This window comes from Manacus vitellinus, unplaced genomic scaffold (genome assembly GCF_001715985.3).
Source record: "Manacus vitellinus isolate BGI_N305 unplaced genomic scaffold, ASM171598v3 scaffold_27_pilon, whole genome shotgun sequence".
NCBI classification, from domain to species: domain Eukaryota; kingdom Metazoa; phylum Chordata; class Aves; order Passeriformes; family Pipridae; genus Manacus; species Manacus vitellinus.
In genome coordinates this window covers 6,067,749-6,087,077 of record NW_021940039.1, presented here as the reverse complement: position 1 = coordinate 6,087,077, position 19,329 = coordinate 6,067,749, and the positions used below count along the sequence as shown (strand labels likewise).

At 50.3% G+C, this 19,329-nt stretch overlaps 3 protein-coding genes and 1 long non-coding RNA gene across 4 annotated transcripts; 1 reads left to right on the top strand and 3 right to left on the bottom strand.

The window, feature by feature from the left end:
• Positions 1-1,085: 1,085 nt before the first annotated feature.
• Positions 1,086-6,642, bottom strand: COQ4 (coenzyme Q4). The gene is made up of 6 exons (XM_008920247.3): positions 6,195-6,642; positions 5,610-5,706; positions 3,892-3,994; positions 3,642-3,771; positions 2,809-2,902; positions 1,086-2,253 (listed from the first exon to the last, which is right to left on the bottom strand). The coding sequence occupies exons 1-6, from the start codon at positions 6,640-6,642 to the stop codon at positions 2,091-2,093; spliced, it is 1,035 nt and encodes a 344-aa protein (XP_008918495.3). The 3' UTR covers positions 1,086-2,090.
• TRUB2 (TruB pseudouridine synthase family member 2) lies at positions 6,641-10,887 on the top strand. The gene is made up of 8 exons (XM_029960583.1): positions 6,641-6,722; positions 6,820-6,951; positions 7,063-7,137; positions 7,610-7,671; positions 7,985-8,066; positions 8,618-8,690; positions 9,068-9,204; positions 9,965-10,887. Exons 1-8 carry the CDS (start codon positions 6,641-6,643, stop codon positions 10,261-10,263), a joined length of 942 nt encoding a protein of 313 aa, XP_029816443.1. The 3' UTR covers positions 10,264-10,887.
• A 1,856-nt stretch (positions 10,888-12,743) lies between these two features.
• On the bottom strand, positions 12,744-15,278 carry SWI5 (SWI5 homologous recombination repair protein). The gene is made up of 3 exons (XM_029960506.1): positions 14,920-15,278; positions 13,880-13,974; positions 12,744-13,433 (listed from the first exon to the last, which is right to left on the bottom strand). The coding sequence occupies exons 1-3, from the start codon at positions 15,222-15,224 to the stop codon at positions 13,369-13,371; spliced, it is 465 nt and encodes a 154-aa protein (XP_029816366.1). The 5' UTR covers positions 15,225-15,278; the 3' UTR covers positions 12,744-13,368.
• A 691-nt stretch (positions 15,279-15,969) lies between these two features.
• Positions 15,970-19,318, bottom strand: LOC115307558. Its single transcript, XR_003915870.1, has 2 exons — positions 18,705-19,318; positions 15,970-17,847 (listed from the first exon to the last, which is right to left on the bottom strand). It is a non-coding gene; the product is annotated as an uncharacterized LOC115307558 (long non-coding RNA).
• Positions 19,319-19,329: the final 11 nt, after the last annotated feature.

The following is a 19,329-nucleotide window of genomic DNA, read 5'->3' as shown; positions in this document are numbered from 1 at the left end:
CAGGAGCCGCGGAGGCCGTTACATGATCCGGGCTCAGCAGATGCCGTTTAAAATTACATGACGAGCCATTTCTGTAGCGCTGGCACCAGCCCACCGAGCCACACGTGGCTGCGCGAAGGCGGCACCACCATCACTGGCAGCCTGAGCGCTGCACGGCCGCTCTAAATAACCCAAAATGCAGCAAAACCCTCTCTCGCGGCCATCACTTCCCACGGTTTCCTTGACTGCTGCTCACAGCTTCTGGAAGCAAAGCTTTGCTGCCCTTCGGTTTATCCACCTCAAGGCTCTGACACGTTTCCAATGCAGAAAAGCACATTTCTGGGTCATTTTAGAGGCAAATGTTTCTTTCATCTCGGCCACTGCACTAGGACAACCCCCACGCTGTGCATTTTGCCAGCAGCTGAAGATTGTGTTTATATGCTGTCTTTTAGCATCTGCTTGAAATAACTCTGGGGACCAAAGGGAGGCTTTAGACAAAACCCCAAAGTCTGGCTGGTGGGATGATAGAGGGAGAGGTTAAAAACAGGGAGTCTGGGGGTATAGGAAGGAAGCCAGTCCCTCTGTTCCCAGGTCTGCTCTTAAACGTAGAAAACCAAGAGTTTTCCCCCTCCTCAATCTCCTGGTATGGAGCAACTCCTGGTCACCCTGTCAGCCCCTGCTCCTGCCCCTCTGCTCCAGCATCCCACACTGGGACAGGGCCAGTGAAGCTGATAGCAGGGCAATTCCATGTCTCCCATTTGCCACCAAAAGAGAAACCCCTTCCCCCCTAAGGAACCAGGATCACTTTAGGAAGCCCTCAGCCTCCTCCTGCTCTGTACCCCAATCCTCCCCTGTCTGGGCCCTTCTGTAATGATCATCACAAGGAGCCAATTAACAGCCCAGCATCCCCAAATCCCAGCTGGAAAGACGCAGTTCCACAGTCCATTTTGAGCCCTGATCCCCAGGGATATATGGCCATGCACGTGCCCTGACATCATCTACCACCACAGAGAACAGCAGAACCTGCTGAAGCCAAAACAAAGGTGAGCTTTCACATCAGATCTCCCCCTCAGGAGGGGAGAAGGGACAGGAGAGGGGTAACGAACCACAGGCTCCACCATGGATTTTATTAAGCAAGAAGGAATTTCAACACCAAACACACACACATAAAGAGCCCCTGGCCTGGTGGTTCTCTACCGTCACATCCAGCAGCTCTGCTCCCTGACTGCTGGCAGTCTGGAGCCCTGTTAATTAACCCAGACAGCAATCAGCTCCCAGACACAGCACGAGCAGCTGCCATTTCTGAGCTCTCTGGAGCCTTATTCCTAATTGTGTCATACTGTTGCCCAAGGAGGGGATGATTCCTATTGAAAACTCAGTACAATCATGTGGATTTCATAATTCTTGATTGGAAGGGACTACAGAGAGACACAGCAGACTGGGATTGGCTCTCAAACAGCCAATCCAGCAGGGATAATATCCAAAAGTATTTCCCTGCCTGGCCCCCTGGCACACAATCATAGACTGCCTGGTCTCCAAGGCATGAGTGAAGAACATCCCATATGACCCAACAGGAGACCAGGTAAGCACCAGTACAAGATGAGATGTCACCACTGTACACACCCAACCTGCCCCTATGCTACTTTGGAAATCACTGGTTTAGCTCGAGTCCAGGACAACTCCAAGATTTTAAGCCTTGATCTTCCTGGGGAAGGTAGGAGGAAGGATTTACCTGCACAGGCCCAGAGCTGCAGAAGGCCAAGGCACCAGTTTGCTGCAGTATGCTCCCTCTCCATCCTAGCATTTGGGAGCATCAGTACTGGAATGCTGCTACAGGGGACCTGAGCAGCCAGACCCAGCTGGCAAAGGCACATCAGGGCTTGACATCCCTGAACCAAAATCACAAACAGCAAAAGAAGTCCAGTTTTGGGCACCATCAAAAGGAGGTGCCACTTGGCCTCTACCAACAGGATGGTGCCGGCTCTTGGCAGAAGAAAACTCAGCCCTCAGGTCCATGGAGCCACGCTGCACTCCCAGGCAGGAGGATACGGAGCAGGGCAGGGAATGGCTGTTGTCTGACAACGGGGATCCCCTGTGCCCTCCCTAAACTCTCACACTCGAACGGCCGGGGGAGGGAAGATGCCGATCTCCTCCCGCAGGGACTCCACTGGCTGCTCCCAGCGCTGCTCGTAGTAGACATTCAGGACACAGCTGGCGTTGAGCCCACTCCGGATCGCCCAGGGCACCAGCTCAGTGGCCAGGACCTGCAGCTTTCTGGAACAAACAATACAGGTGGTGGCAGTTTTGATATCCATACTTTGGTTTTGATTTCCTTCTCCAAGTTCCCATTGCAGGCAGGTGCCAAACCCACGTGTTTCATGTATCCCTCTATCTTTCTATCATCCCCTCTGTTTAACTCACAGGGAAAACTGAGGCACAGAAGAGGATGGTGTGCCAGGATGGTTACAGTCAGCACCAAACCCAAGACCAGAACTCAGGTTCTGCAACTGCTGGGCCACCAAAACAGATGTGCAGGGGCAAGGGACAGCTGTCAGTGTGGCGAGGGTCCTGCTGGCCCTCAACACATGCCAAGGCCTGGAAATTGCTCCTGCCTGGCACAGGGGGTTGGTATTGAATGCAGACTAGGCATCAGGTTCTGCTTTAGCGACCAGGCAAAGCCATGCCTCCCGCTGTCACTGCTTCCCTGGGGAAGAGGGATCCCGGACTGACTCCCCCCTGCAAACCAGCAGTGTCCCCTCCTCATCCCCAGAGGATGTGGGGAAGCACCACCCAAGCTGGCACATCCCCAGGGCAGAGCCAGGCACTTACCGTGCGCTGAGACGGACGGGGCCAAACGCTGCTCCCAGGACACACATGGGCAGCCCTGTCTGCACGGCTTCGAACCACTTCACCACAACCTCACCTGGGAGGGAGCAGGGAGGCCATGAGCAGGCAGAACACCTGGGTCAAGGGCCGGACAGGGCCCTGAGGGCCTGCAACGCAGGCTGCACATCTGCCTTTCCTGAGGATGGCTACTCGGGAATGCTTCCCAAGGCTGGTCGTGGCCTCATTCTGTGCCAGGATAAGCCTTGTCACAAACCACCCACCCTAAAGGGACAGCACCCTGTGAGCTTGGGGAACAGGCAGGCCAACTCCCCGCAGATCTTCAGCAGTCTCCAGGACAGGCCTTTTACAAAAACTTCTGGGGCTCAGCCAAAGCCTGTGTAGGAGACCTGTCACACCAGTTCCCACAAGAACCAGTAAGACTCCACTTGTGACTTGCTGTTGAGTCAGACACAAAACGAGGGCAAAGGACACGGAGACGTGCAGAGAAGGAGCAACGAGGAGCCCCCTTCTGCCTTCACACAGAGCTTGCGAAACATCCCTTCCTCTGTGCCACCCTCCCTGCCAGGCAGCAACCACCCAGCAGCTGCCTGTGCCCAGGGCTTGGGCAGAGCATCTCCCAGCAGGGAAAAGGTGACATCCCACGGCCTCTTGGTCACCACAGAGCCAGTGATGAAGGACAGTGATGATGCAAACCTCCCCACACATCAAACTGGGCTGAGGATCGAGGAGTCCGACAGGCCTCCATTCCTGGGAGAGGCAGCCGAGAAGCATTGGTGGTGTTTGGCAGTGCAGCCCCCTGAGCCCGTGCTGCTCACCCAGCATGTTAGTTGGCATGCCCAGGAGGGTGTGCATCAGGTCGTGGACTTCCCGGTACCTCTGGATCACATAGGCCAGCTCTTCATCATCAACAAACTTGGGTGGCATCCGGGTGTCCGGAGAAACCTTCTGCAAATCCAAAGAGGTCCAACTCAACTCTGTGGCTCCAATCTCCATCTAAAGCACACCTGTGCTCCCAGCACAGGGATCAGCCACAGAAATCTGCACACCACAAAACCCCACACTCACATTGTCCTCCAAGAACCGGACGTACTCCCGGCCCAGCGAGCCATCCGGCAGCCCCCGCAGCCTGGACATGTCCAGGGTGGAGAGACGGATGCAAGGCCGTTCCCTGAAAGCAAAACACAGGTCACTGAGACCCTCAGTGAAACCCACAGCTGGGGGTCCTGGAGAAAAGGAGCCCTTGGAAACCCCCATCCCATGCCTCTGCTTTTTCCTTGTGTGGATCCTGACTCCTCTCTGCAGGGTCAGCCCTGTCTGCATTCCTGTTGCTGAGGCTGGCACACAAACTGCTTAAGGGATCTACCTGAAGCCTTGGCATTAAAAGGGTTTTCATCTCGTGCCCCTGCAGCAGCTCTGGTGGGAAAAACACCGGTGTCCTCTGCACTGAAACACTGCTGCTGTGTGTGCTGCCAGCCAGGCACAGCCTCCAGCAACAGCCAGCCCTGCAGAGCAGAGCTCTTTAGTGTCCCTGCAAAGCAGCCAGAGCTTCAAAGGAACAGCCCTAAAGAGGGGAGGGAATTTGTTCTAAACACAGGTTTAATTTCAATCCTGCTCAGACTTTCACCACCAGCCACGTGGCAGCCATACATGGAAAGGTCTCCTCTCCACGTTGTTGGCAAACAGGTGCCTCACAGCCCTGGAAGTAAACAAAAGCCTATTTCCATGGACAGGGTAAACACTTCCCATGATAAAAGCCCTGCAGTGGATCCAGGAGCTTCTCAGCTCCTGGAGCAGAGGTGCCACAGAGATAAGCAGGACTAGCACCCGCTTCACACTGGCTGCAGACACTTCCTTGTGTATTTGGTGTGAAAGGGACCTCAGAAGCTTGGGGGATAAAAAAAAAATACTTGTGTGCACAAATGGGACCCCTAAAAATCCCTGCAACACCACAGGACAAGGAGCAAGTGGGGATGTCCCTCCCCAGCCCTCAGTGCCTTTGCTGTCCCCTCTCCCTCGGCAGTTCCTCTGGCTCTCAGCCCCATCCTGGTGCTCTTAATGCTTTTCCGGGTCAACATCCAGAGCCAGGATCAGGCTGCTCTGCACAAACATATGGCAAAAGGCAGCTTTTCCCCAGCCCCTGTGTGGCACAACCCAAACAACACACAAGAGGCAGGTGTGACACATGACAGGGAGCAGGGAGAAGGCAAGCAGATACACAGTGAAAGCTTGGTTAATAAGAGAAATCCCTCCTGGCCTTCAGCCTGGCTGTGCTCAGCAAGTCCCTGCAGACATGGAAGCAAAAGTGATCGAGTCTTAACAAGGAAACAAAAGCTCATTTCACAGCATCTGGGCACTGGGAAAGAAAATATGGAGGTGTCTAAGGAGGAGGCAGACCAACAGAGATGAAGTCTCCAACGCAAGGAGGTGCAGCAGCAGGCACAGGGAAGAAATCAATGGGTGTGGTGGGTTCTTATTGCTGCTTAGCATCCACATCCATGGATTTCTCCTCTGCGCCTGCTGCTGCATCTCCTGGTGTTGGCAGCTGCCAGTTCCAGCAGTGAAGCAGAACAGACAGGCAGCAGCGTCCGCCCTTAGACATGTCACAGGGCTCCTGGGATCATTCAAAATAAAGTGAAATAAACAGCCTGGAGGGTTAGAGCTAACTAAATGCCTGGGTTGCTTTCAAGCTCTCCCCTCACAGGGCCCAAGGAATGTGCTTGGTGTTGTGTCTCCCTCCCCACAGGACCCACAGGGTGAGGGCGGGAGGGATGAGAGGGACGCACTGGAGGATGCGGTAACCTTCAGGGTGGTGCTTCATCTTGTCTCGCAGGTTGGGCAGGGCCAGGCAGCCTGTGGTCTCCCCAAGGACTGCCACCATGTCTGAAAGAGAGACCAGAGAGTGACCCAAGAGCGGTTTTTGCAACACCCAGCTGTTCCAGGTTGGCAGGTGAGGAAATAAGGCAATGGACCCATTGACCAGGAGCAAGCAGGAAGCCCGTGGCAAAGTGGGGACACCACAAACCACAGATCTTCAGCCTCAGGGGCTTACTCTGCCCTGGTGTCACCCCCATGACCCTTCCTGGGGATGGGAGGTAGGTGCAGGCATGAGACCTGAGGGACCATAGAGGAATGAGACAGGGCTGGGTGGCATCACAGACAGTCATGAGGAGGCCACTAGGGTGTGTTTGGGTTCCTCACCCCCTCTCTTCCACAGCTTCCTGCCCTGGGCCAGCTCTCAGCCCTGCACTTATCCCGTAACTAAAGGTCTTACCCAACAGAGGGAGAAATAAACTCCTGTGAAGCTTTTAGGAGACACGGGGCGGGATCTGCCGGACGTGTTTGGCAGGCACTGCCCTGGCCGGGCTTACCGTGTCTGTAGGGGTCATAGAGCGCCATGACCGCGGAGCCGGCGGCCAGCAGCGCCTTCTGCAGCGGGCTGGTGGGGATGTGGCTAGGGTAAAGCTGGTGCCACCCTTCCTCCTCCACCTCCTCCTCCTCCTCCTCCTCCTCCCCGGTGTGTCCATCCCAGCCCCGCGGATCGCTGTGGCTCAGCCGGGCTGTGCCTGCGGGGAGCACCGGGCGAGGGACCGGACCAGGGGAGGGACAGACCCGGGTGAAAGGCCGACCCGAACGCCGCAGGGGCTGCGGTGGGGCCGGCGGGAAGCACTCGCCCGGGGAGCCGGGACCCGCCAGGGCAGCAGCGTGGACCCCCCGCACCGCCCCACGCCCGCAGCAGCAAGCCGCCGCATCAACGGCCCGGCCTCCGCGCTGCCCCGGAAGTCGCCCGACGGGGCGGAGCGGGCGGGAGCGCGGCATGCGGGGCGGCCCGGGCTCTTCGCCGTGTACAAGCCGCGGGGGTGGCCTGGTGGCCCGCGTTCCGAGAGCGGTGGAGACGGGCTGCTGCGCGTGAGCGCGTCGGGGAGCGCGGGGACCGTCCCATCGCCATCCCCGGGGTCGCCGCGGCCCCTGACCGCCCCCGACATCTCTTTGCAGAAGCTGAAACGCGGCGCCCAGACCCGCCCCGCGGCAGAGAATCGCTCACCGACACCGGACCGGCACCGAGCGGCGGCGGGGCCCTGGAGCTGGTGCCTACCAGGGTGCCCGTGCTGGCCGACCATCCCCTCGGTAAGGCTGGGGGAGGTGGGAGTGGTAGGAGCATGGGGATGGTGGGAGCACGGGAATGGTGGGAGCCCCGGGCCGGCTCTGTGAACTGACCTCCCGCTGTCTCCGTTGCAGTCCAAGGCCCGCGGTTCAGGCGGCTGAAGATCGGAGCGGGTCACCGGCTGGACGTGAAGGCTTCAGGAGTCTTCGGTGGGTCTCATCCTGGAGTGGCACCAATTTCTGCGAGGTGATGGGTTTCTGCAGGGGGAAGAAGTGGTGGAAGCTCAGCCACTGCACAGTGTCAGCCCTCGGGTCTCACAGCCCAGCGACCCCTCACCCCCAGCACACAGGGCTTTGCTCGGGGACTCCAAGCTCCTGAACTGCCACATAACCCCCCATCTCTGCTCTACCACCTGAACTGGCTTTGCTGTATCACTGCTGAGTCTTTGCCCAAGTACCCAGCTGTAAAGTTCCGGAGAAATCCAAGAACTCTGGTTACAGCCTTAAAATTTTCATGACAGGCAACCATTTGGGGGTCTAATTGCACTGCTCAGACATGACTCCTAAGGAGATACATCCCTGTCCAGGGGAAAGAGTGGTGTGAGTGTGCAGTGCTCTATAAATGCAGATCAGTGACTTCATGAGTGGCTCAATAACAGGTTCCCCATTTTCTGTGTTTCAGTGCTTGGCATTGGCCATGGGAACAAGCTGCTCACTGACCTGTACAACTGCCACCTGACCAAGGTAGGTGCTGGCTCTGAACGGCCTCAGAACACTGGAGGGTGATTATACCCTTGGTCCTACCCCAGTGCCCTGGACTTTGTGATGGTGGTTCTGCTCTTGAGTCTCAAGCCCACCAACGCTTTTGAGAGCTTTTCAAGGTGCAGAATGTTGCCCTTCCTGTGAGCATCCACTCATGGCCTTTAGAGCCCCAGTGCTGCTGTCTTTGTGTGCAACACTCGTAGCCTGCACTCCTCGCAGCTGCATGGCACAACACTGCTACTCAACTGCTGGGAGTATTTCTTTGATTAAACTGTGCTCTTTGCCTTTCTTCCAGGTTTACACTGTTGGTGGGCTGTTTGGTAAAGCCACTGATGATTTCTCAGACACAGGGAAGCTAATAGAGAAGACAACATTTGGTAAGAAACTGATTTTATGTGGTTTGGTTTTTTTTTAAAATACAGAACACCAAACAGCACACTAACTGCAAAGCATTTAACCAGGTGAACTGCACAACAAAAGCTGCTCCTTACATGGTTTCTGTTTGTTATAGATGTTGTAGTCCACTTGTTCTAAATATAACACAATATAAAATATAAAAGCCAGTATAAGTGCTGGCCACAGTCATTGCTACTGGGTTGGTCAAGACCCAGATCTCTGTAAATCACACTTGGTGATAGCAGTTAAAAGCTTTCATTGAATGAAACTCTTCAAACACCCGATAAGAGAAACTGGAGCATCGACATCTTGAAATCAATTAAGCAGAGTAACTCTTCCCTTTGCCAGTCCAGTGCTGTGCTGCTCCATGTGCAGCCAGAGAAAGTGGCTCTGCTGAGGCCACCTCTCATCAGCCCCTTTTGATGTGACTGCCCAAGGGACAGCAATACCTTGGTGGCACGTTTCAGGCTGCTCTCTCTTTCCAGTTTCTGGGTGGATAATTGAGACTTTGTTTCTGCCTTAATATTTGCAGATCATATCACAAGGGAGAAGCTGGAACGGATTCTCGCTGTCATTCAAGGGACAAATCACAAGGCCCTGCTGATGTGGGTATCCAAGGGGGAAATGAGCTGACCTGATCCCACTGCCATTTGCTGGTCTTTAAAACAAACGAGAGGGGTTTGTTTCCCATAATCGAAGTCTTTAAAGGTTGGAATGCTTGCCAGGGGCAGAGAGGAGTTACTGGGAGTTTAGACCATTTGCTACATTAGGGCTGACAAAAATATCTTGCACACATGACCAGGTACCTCCCTCCCAAACTGTGCTACACTACTGACAGTATTAAAATATATGCAAAAACTCAACAGAGAGGCAGTTTCAAGAACAAAAACTGCAGCTCTGCTTTGTTGGGGGTGGAGATATTTTGAATCCCATTGGAGTGAAGTACTAAATGCCTGTTCTGCCCCCTTTTTTGTTTTTCCAGGTATTCTAACATTGATATGAAAACACAAGAGGCTTACGAGCTGGCTGTCAAAGGGTTGATTCGTCCCATGGATAAAAGCCCCCCGATAATCACAGCGATCCGATGCCTCCAGTTTGCACTTCCAGAATTCCAGCTAGGTAGGACTGGCCCAGAATGCCCTGGGGAACTCTGTGTTATGGCAAATAAGTTGGTAAAATTCAGTTTCTGAATTGTGGTTTAATGCCAAATAACTTGGTGGGAATTTCTCATCAGCTTGTAACTGCTAATCCCTGCAGAAAATTTGAAGGATTTGTAGTTTCCAAAGTCACCAAAGCATCTCCTCTTTTGATGAACTCTTCAGGGTGGCTGAAAGATTCTTTGGTAGGGGAAGATCTGGAATCTTCACACTACTGAAGCTGCTCTTGTAAATCCATCCAGCTGTATACCCAGTTAATTTCCCTGCCAGTTCCAGATCAAAGTCTGAGGCTAGAAAATTTGCATCATGAATACCTAAAGGACAAAATTCTTCTTATCCCAATGATTTAGTGCAATGCATTTCAGTGCTGGGTTGTTGGGGTTTTTTAAAGCATGGTTTGCTTTCCTGCATCCAGTCTCCTTCTCCTCACAAACTATTTGCCTTATTAAAAAAGTGCCTTTTATTTTCACCTTTGAAATACCTAAATTTCTACATTATTCTCTTGTATTTATGGGCTTGTTTTCCTAAAGTATTCACTCTGGGTGAGGCTAAGACACCTTGCAGTATTCCAGAAAATCATAATCCACCCATGCTGTATCTTAAATAGTGCCTTCTGCCAAACCAGTTCTTTCAGCCTAACTGCAAGTGAGGTCTGGATTTACAAAGTCTGAGCTTGTGTCAAAAGCTTTGCTGCTTCTGAAGGAACCTCTCTGTCCTCCTAGAAATCCACTGCTTGCATGAGACCCAGCAGTACCTCCGGAAGGTGGTTCACGAGATCGGCCTGGAGCTGAAATCCTCCGCCGTGTGCACACACGTGCGGAGAACGCGCGACGGGGTTTTCACGCTGGACGATGCCCTGCCCAGAACCCAGTGGGACCTGCGGAGTATCCAGGACGCCATTCGGAACTGTCAGCTTAAAGTGGAAACAGAGATAGAGAAAACACTGGGACATCGGGATAACAGTCCTGTCCATCAGCTGGATGTGCAGACGGCTGAGAGTGCTGAGGGGGGACATCCATGAGCAATCCCTGCAGCAATCCCTGATGGACAGCAGAAGGAAAGAGGTTAATTGCAGTTCACTTCCACCCTTTCCTTGAGATGACTTTAATCAGAGGCTTTCTTTTTTTTCCCAGTGACAGGCTGTATCAGTTTTTTGAAAGCATCACAAACAGTTCATTAAACGGGAGGTAGCTGTGCCAAAATTCCTGTTGACTTTGAGAACATTAGGTTGCTAAGGGATATAAAAGCCCATTCCCAAATTGTTTAGCAGCAGGAAATAGCGTCTCAGAGAGCTGTATTCCCTTGACTGCACAGATTTGTTCCTTGCAACTGGCAGCATAACTTATCTACTATATGGATTTTATTTTCCCTCTGTTGCCTTAGAGTGTTTTCTTTCCATTAGCCCTGCTTTCAGACACAAGACTCAAGATCAGGCTAAATGAGGGATGTGCAGGAGAAAACAGCTTACCCAAAGCAATGCAAGGAAATGGTTATATCCAGAATAGGTATGTGTGATGAGAAATGGCTTGTAATGGGGACTGATGCACAGGAGACACAAGAAATAAAACTGCAAGTGACCTAAAGGGGAAGAAGAGGCTGGTTCTTGGCTCAGTACTCATCCATGAATACACTGACTCATAAAAAATCCCAGTATGTGCTACTTTTTTTGAATTCTTTTTTTTTTTCCCTGAGGAGCCAAGGGTGTTGAGGGGTCTCTGGTATCCTGCTCTGCAGCAGCCCTGTGCAGACAGCATGTCCTGCCCTTTGGTGAAACTCTGTGAGCTCTGTGACACCACTTGGTCTCTGTCAGCTCGTTATAGCTGGGCCTAACTTAGCAGAAATACACTTTCTAAATTTAAGTTAAAAATGTGAATTACACTTACCATTATTGCATTCAGTGTTCTTCCAGCTCTACACTTAGTTAGCGAGTTGGGAGGTTTATTTATAGAAAGCAGATCTGTTCTGTTCCTCTCCTGGACTTGGGCAAAAGCCAGCGTATTTCATCCTCCAGGTGACAGCCATGAAGGTACAAGAGTAGCTCTGGGAAGGGCAGTCGGAGGGGCCACGATGAAGTACCTCAATGACAACTGTGCAGTCCTGTCCTGAAGTATCCCAGGAATCATTTAGTCCCTGGAATCACTCAGTGGTGGGTTTCCCTGCACAGAGCAGCCGGAAGAGCCGTGGAACGCAGCTGCCACCGCGTGGCAGAGCCACCGTGCCAGCAGCAGGGACTCCCCAAGGACATTCTGCTCTTACTTCATGTTGTACTGTGGGTGTTTATCCTCCATGGACAAGGGAGTGGGATCAGGGCACCTTCCCCAGGCACTGTGCCCTGTGCTACCTGAAGTGTAACCCCTGTGCAGGACACTTGCACAGCTACAGCTGCAAGTTTCAGTCCCAGTGCTGCTACACAGATGGGAAGAAAACATGGACTTCTCACTCCTTAAATAACCTTCAGTAACTTTCCAGTGGACTATACTTCATCCCCACAGCTCACACATAACACAAACTGAAGAATTCCCATACATACTTCCCATTGCAAAACCAAATTCCAGTTGCACGTGCCATTGCCAGAGGAACATTTTGGTTGGAACACTCCAGGCTGAACCAGTTCTTCCACACACAAAATACCAGCCAAAATAGCAGCCTTAATAACAAAGTTTGCATTTCCCAGTTCTTGCCTTCTTGTGACTTTTTCCTTCCCTTAAAACTACTCCAAAACATGGGAGTTTTCCTCCCTTGGCAGAGGAGTGTGGGATATACCTGTAACCATTCCCCTGGGAGTCCATTCTGATCTGGGCACAGTAAATACACTGCACAGCTGCACATCAGCAGAGACCTGCTTGGATGAATCATGGAATACACAGGCTGGCTCTGCCCCTGCTCGAGACCTCTCCCCACAGCTTTTGAGGCAAAACAAGATACTAATTAGTGATGTTTCTGTGCCAGGTCCAGAGCCAAGAGCACAAAACCAATTCTGTTCTCAGCAGCAGCCTTGTGACTGGTTCCTAGTCGCCAATCACAACAAAGATTAATTTGATTCAGATTTGGAAATAACAAGCAGACTGCAGCATGTGTCTGACTGGAGACTAGAGAGGAAACTCACTGGGCAAGAAGGTCCTAGAAAGCAGAAATGGGCAGAAGGACATCAAGCCTGAGTGAAAAAAGGACAAGGGATCTGCAGTCACCAGAGCACTTCATCACTTAGAACTGCCCAAGGCAGCCAAATTTAGTCTGTGCAGTCACCCTAACACTGACATTGAAACACTCGTGCTCCCAACATCAGCACTGCCCAGGACAGCACTCGCTCTCAGTGACTCTGCACTTAGAGCAGAGAAAGGTGGTTCTGCACCTGCCCATTCCTGGGCAGTGCTGCCACCCTGTCGTCATGGACAGAAAACATCTCAATAACAGATGTTAGAGTTGTCTGAGAATGGTTTTAGAATTTGTTCCCAGGTTCATGTAATGTTTTAAAGGCTCTTAAAATGAATTACTGAGAAATGTGAAGGCTGCTTTATTCAGATTGGACAATTAACACAACTTCACATTTTGCCATTTTACTACAGAAATTATACAAAACCTCCAGATACCAGAGCAGGTAAGTACAAAAATGCAGAACACCCAGAGTTCTCCGGATTTGACCATACAACAAAACCCCCAAACCACCACAACTTCAGCCCTCCCTCCATGCTTCTGAGGGTTTTCCTTTCAAAGCAGCTATTACATTGGACATTTGTATGTCCTCACTTCCTCTATCCATTCAGTAACCAAACAGCCCCAGGATGTAGCAGGGAAACAAAAGCTTCATAGGAAGGGTCTCAACATCAACCTGAGTTACAGCCTTACCAATTAAAAAAATAAAAATCTCGTTGATCAGGTAGTAGATGAAATTAACCCAAGTCCTATATCCCTTTCTCAACAGCAGAAAACAGTTGATAGATTCAACAACTTTCACGTTCCAAAGATTCTTAGGAACAAGCCTGTTAAACTACACCTGTGGCAATGCTACATTTAAATTAAAAATCCTTCAGAGGGCACCTTCTGCCTGTTCCAAACCAGAATGACACCAACACGTGTGCCCAGTGACAGTCACTTCTGCAGGATGTGGCAGCCTCCAGGTTCAGGACTAGTCACTGAGCTCCAAGTCATATTCAGGGTAAAGCTCTTTTGTAGTGACCCCTCGGATAACAGCTAGGAAGAAAAATACCATTGCTTTTATCAAAAATAGATCAGATCAGTAAGAAAAGTTGTGTTTTCCTGCCCTAACTACCCCACACAACCTCCCACAGCCAAGAAACCAACCCAAGGTTTTGCAGCTGTGCTGCCTGCTTGTCTCAACACTTTGCTTTCTTTAAGCATATGAAGAAGAAAACTGAAAAAAAATTGGTAAGACTTTTCAAATTTTGGTAATCCACAGCAGAGACTAAAATACTGGTAAATAACAATTATTTCCCATGTTCAGTCCTGAAAACACGCCAAGAAAACAACAACAGAAGCATTTGTGCTTGCACAATGATTGAGTAATACAAGCCTAGAGTCTGTAACACAAGCTCTGCCTCCGTGGTGCAGCAGCTTCTCTCTGTGTCTGTATGAAAACACCAACTAAGGAGTTCTCCAACAGCTTTCCCCTTCCTTACCCAGCTTGCCCAGCAGCATCTGCCCAGCATCTTTGATTTCATTGTACTCATGGAGCAGAGAGATGTGCTTCTCCAGTTCCCCCAGGCTGTAGCCTCTGTAAGAGAACACCAGAAAGGTCACAAATGGCACAGAGGGATTGGGGGTTCCTGCTGCTGTGGGAGACACCAAACCCTGGCACCTCAAAAGCAGAAACTGAAGGCAGCAAGTGCAGTTGCTGCAAGTCATAAACATCAAAGCTCCAAACGAGCAGATTATTTTGAAAAAACCCTTATTTTGAGGGGTTTTTTTTGCCACATCAAGATAATTCACTCAAGTTCTCAGAATCAAGTAGAAACAGGAGAAGGCTGTGGTGAGTTCCATTTATATGTATCTCTAATCTCTAGCTAGTGAAAAAAAATTAAGAATCACAGAATCATTGAATGATTAAGGTTGGAAAATACCTTCGAGATCAAGTCTAACCTTTGACCAAACACCACCATATTAACTAGACTGGAGCACTGAGTGCCACGTTCAGTCATCTCTTGAACACCTTCCAATGCCTGACAATCCCTTCAGTGAAGAAATTCTTCCTGATGTCCAACCTGAACCTTCCCTGGCACAGCTTGAGGCCATTTCCTCTTGTCCTGTCACTAAAAGGTCTGTTTACCCTTAAGGATAAACCAAAAAGGGTTTTACAATGGCCTTTGTTGTTTTACCATTTCCATCCTATGCACTATACTTATCTTGGAAAATATCACTCCTTCACAACAAACAACAAATGGCTGAAATTATCTGTTCCCAATTAACATGTAATTACCTCAGGAACATACAGGATAAAGCCAAAATCCTCTTATGCAAGGTCCTAGTAAAACATGCTTTGCTTTACTAAATAAATTGGAAAGAATTCCCTCAGGTTCCATCACTCACAACAACACTGGAACCAACATTGCACCATAACAACAATGTCATCATACAAGGTCAGCTCTCAGCTCCAATTCCTGTTTTAAAAACAAAGATAATTCAGGCAACACAGTGAACATTGAGCTTGCCAAGGACATACTCGGACAATAACTGTGCAATTTCCTGGTCTAGAGCAAGGTCTTTCCTTTTCAGCTCTTCAATTTCACACCTCAGGGCTGCTTCGCTGGCTCCATTAGGTTGGAAGGAGCTTGAAGATGGGACCTGTAGAGCACAGAAGATATTTAAGAGCAACTCAGCCCTGGATAAGACACTACAGTGCTGTGGGCACGAATGGGAAAATAGTGTGTGTGCTGCTGGATAAAACAGGAGAAAAAAAGGAAAAAAAATATCCCCTGGGCAGGGAGTGGGGAGCTTAAGTAAGACAGGGATCGGTCTATGTAGCATTAGGCTGCTCCATAGCACATCCTACAGCACTCCGGAGATTTACAGCGTGAAGCGAAAATAAAAAATCAAACTTTGGTTTTTACAAGCTCCCAGGAGGGGAGCTAAACTGCGGGGCCGGCACTACCTCAGCGAAGGAGCGATTTCTCCCTCCAAGGAAAAACACTCCCCGCTGCGCGGGCCGTGCGAGCGGCCGCCGTGGGGAGAGACAGAGGAACCACCGCCCCGCCCGGCGCGACTCACCGCGCCCTGAACCCGGCACGTGCGCTCCGCCGGCCGCCGCCCGAGCCTGGCCAAAAGCAGAAGGAAGGCCACAGTCAGGGCCGGGCACCGCCCCTCGGCGGGACGCGGCCCGTAGGGGAGGCGAGGGGCAGCGGGGAACCGGGGGGTCTCGTACCTCCTTGGGCAGGCCCGGCGGCGGCGGTGCTGGGCGGCTGCGGCCCCGTTGCTCGGCGGGACCCGCTCGGCCAGCGCTGAGGGCTCCGGGCTGAGGGCTTCCGGGTTCGCGCCTCCCGCCTCGACGGGCGCGCGAGGCGCCGCGGGCACGCCGGGAACTGCTAGTCCTGGCTGCCGAGGCAAGCAACGCCGGGAACTGCTAGTCCCTGCTGCCGGTGAGCACGCGGAACTGTAGTCCTACTGCCGAGGAGCACGCGGGAGTTGCAGTCCCCCTGTCACGGCCCGGCTGCAGGTGACATTAGATGTGGCAGGACACAATTGTCCTTGTTATAGTCAAAGAGACCCAAAAATCTTTCACATTTTAGATAAAATTTATTTATGACAAATGAGCAAAGCAGCGCTGGCCGGCCGGGGAGTCTCCGCTCCACCAACGGTCCGCGAGTTTAGAGAGTTAGAGTCCGCCTCATATATATTTTGCCATTTCCTCCTTTTCAGAAGGCTCCTCCTTGTTTTAGACGTCATTAGTCCTTTCTACGCAGACTCCGTCCTGTTGCTAGGGGGTGGGTTCTTCTTTTGAGGTGGTCTTGGGATGAAGGCGGCAGGTCTTCTTCTCATTACCGTTGGTTGAACTTGGTACTTGCGCCTGTACCTTTTGTCCTTCTTCTGTAACTCTATGCATTTCCTCCTTATAAGTACATTTAAGGTTTATAGCTAACATAACAGGATATATAGCTTGCCATGGTAACATAATATTGCAGTTTGACATTTTGCAATCTAAGTGAATCGTGGACTACAACATTACAAATTTTATTTGATCAGCAAATTACCTGTCTTTGCCTTTATTTTGTTGGACGAGGGATGTAATTCCAGTTGCTGCCCCTGCTGTTCCCAGACCAAGGAGCATGGCAATAGTTATGGCAGTAAGTGGTTCTCATTTTTGTATTCTGTGTTTATTACCATCCCAATGTTCAAGGACCGATTCTTTTGAATGGTAAAGGATTCGGGGTATTACCGTTATCTGTATACAAAATTCCTTGCTTTCGTTAAATATTTGTAAATATTATTTGGTCCCACCTGCTAGGGTTCTTATTGAGGTTTTCCTTTTCTAATCAAAATTAAACCCCCTCTATCTGTTCCAGGTTCCCAGTATCTGACTCCCCAAGTCTTTCCTATCAGCCATCCTGGGTCTTCTGGTTGCATTACCTGGAGGATTATATGAGTACAATTACTATATCCTATGGATCCCCCAGACAAATCTACTTGTGGATGCTTGCAGCCTGGTGGTCCCCATGTCGTTGTTAGGTATTTATCTCGGACAGTAGGGACCCAGGCAGAAGCAATAGTGACACACTTCCAATATGCACAATAATATTGATTACGAGAGTTACAATACCCCTTTCCTGGATTAGATGCAGGACACAAATAATAAGGCTTCTGGTTTAAGCAACGTTGTAGAGGTACCATTTGGCACAGTGTAACAGAGAAGCTAGGAGGTCCTGCTGTAAGATTTCGCCCAATTACTTTTTGATCGCTCCACCTGGCAAGGGTCCATTCAAAAGGCTGCTGTGTTTCGCTTCCAATTGCGTGTGTTATATATATTAAACTTATGATCACTGGAACTTTACTCATTTTTGCAAATTGTAATTTAGTTTCCAGTTTGTCCCGGTGGTATTGACAAAACAATTTACAGATTTCTGTTTCAGCCCGTTGTCCCCTAGCAGGTATCGGGTTATCTCGGCATTGCACACAGTAAGGTTGTCTTTTAACTGAAACACAGGACCACTCTTTATTACACTGTAATAAATTTGCAAACAACCCAACCTAAATGTCCAGAAGTAGGGTGTTTTATGCAAGGTATCCCCCAGATGTTTTCTATTCTGGGGGTCTCAGATACTTCTGTTTCTATTTCACAACACAAAGGGAAGACGTGAGGTGTTCCTGTCAACTTGTATAGTCCAGCCCCTCCTGTTTGATTAGGTATCCTTTCTCTACTCCAAGGTGCAAAATGTACCTCTCGTAAAGTGTTTCCAGGAGGTATTTGGAACCATTGATATAAACTATTTCTTACTTCCCTTCTGGGATGATTGATCCGCTGGCCTTGTCCTCTTTATCTTCATTCGGAGATCTCCCAGTTCAGATGTTACAGCCCATTCTGTGGGAGGCAGTTCTACTGGTCCCTTGACCCGGGTTGCATGAGTCCAGCCTCTCTTGGCAGTACGGATTGCTGTATCTGTGGTAAGAAGAACAACAAAAGGTCTTTCCCAACGAGGGGTCAATGAGGATTCTTTCCAGGTTTTGATTAATATTTGATCTCCAGGCTGAATTTTATGTATAGATATGTCTAAGGGAGGTCGCTGAGTTACTAGTCCTTTCTTTTTCAATTCCTGTCTCCTCTTCATCAATTCAATTATATATTCTCTTAAAAGGGCATCTTCTACTTTTGGATTTTCCATTGGGGTTCCGAAATTATATGGCATTCCATACATCATTTCAAATGGTGAAATTCCCATGTCAGTGTGTGGTTGGGTTCAGATGTATAATAAGACCAATGGCAAACACTTTATTAAATTCATTTTAGTTTCAATCATTAATTTAGTTAAATGTTTCTTTATTTCTCCATTCATCCATTCAACTTTACCAGAACTTTGTGGATGCCAAGGAGTATGATACTCCCACTTGGTTCCAAAAAGCTCTACTGTTTCTTTAATTATTTTAGAAGTAAAATGCGGTCCTCTATCCGAATCTACCACTGCCACGGTACCATACCTTGGAATGATTTCTTCTAATAAAATTTTGATCACGGTCTTGGCCGTACATTCTGCTACAGGGAAAGCTTCTACAAAGCAGGTGAGATGATCTACCAACACTAGTAGGTATCGATATCTTCCTACTTTAGGTAGCTCAATAAAATCTGTTAGCACTTTCTCAAAAGGAAACACACTCATTTCCCTTCTTTCGTGGCTTACGCCCTCGCGGGCTATAAGAACCGCACTACTAGAAGGTCCACACTCCCAAAGCAGGTCTCAATCGTTTGCACTCCGGGAATCCTTAATCCCCGACCGAACGGAACCGTTTATAAATACTTACTCACTCCTGAGTCGTCGTTCGGATCTTACGGGGAACTGCAGTGTATTCCTTTGCTCATTCGCCTTAGATCTCGGTCGGATATCCAGAATGTGTACCTCAGGAGGCCCTCTCCAGGACCGTCTGGAGATGGAGTCCCGCAGCACAGAGGGTCTGGATCCAAAATCGTTATAGTCAAAGAGACCAAAAATCTTTCACGTTTTAGATAAAACTTATTTATGACAAATGAGCAAAGCAGCGCTGGGCGGCCGGGGAGTCTCCGCTCCACCGACGGTCGGCGAGTTTAGAGTCCGCCTCGTGTATATTTTGCCATTTCCTCTTTTTCAGTAGGCTCCTCCTCGTTTTAGACGTCATTAGTCCTTTCTACGCAGACTCCGTCCTGTTGCTAGGGGGTGGGTTCCTCTTTTGAGGTGGTCTTGGGGTGAAGGCGGCGGGTCTTCCTCTCATCACCGTTGGTTGAACTTGGTACTTGCGCCTGCGCATCGCAGGGGCTGAACCGGCCCGGCTCCTCCCGGCGTTCGCTCGGTGTTATCGGGGCACCGCAGCAGCGGGACAGCGCCGGGTGTCACACGGCAGCCCAGGGTGTCTCCAGGGCGGAGGGTGCCGCACCAGCGAGGGTGTCCCGGAG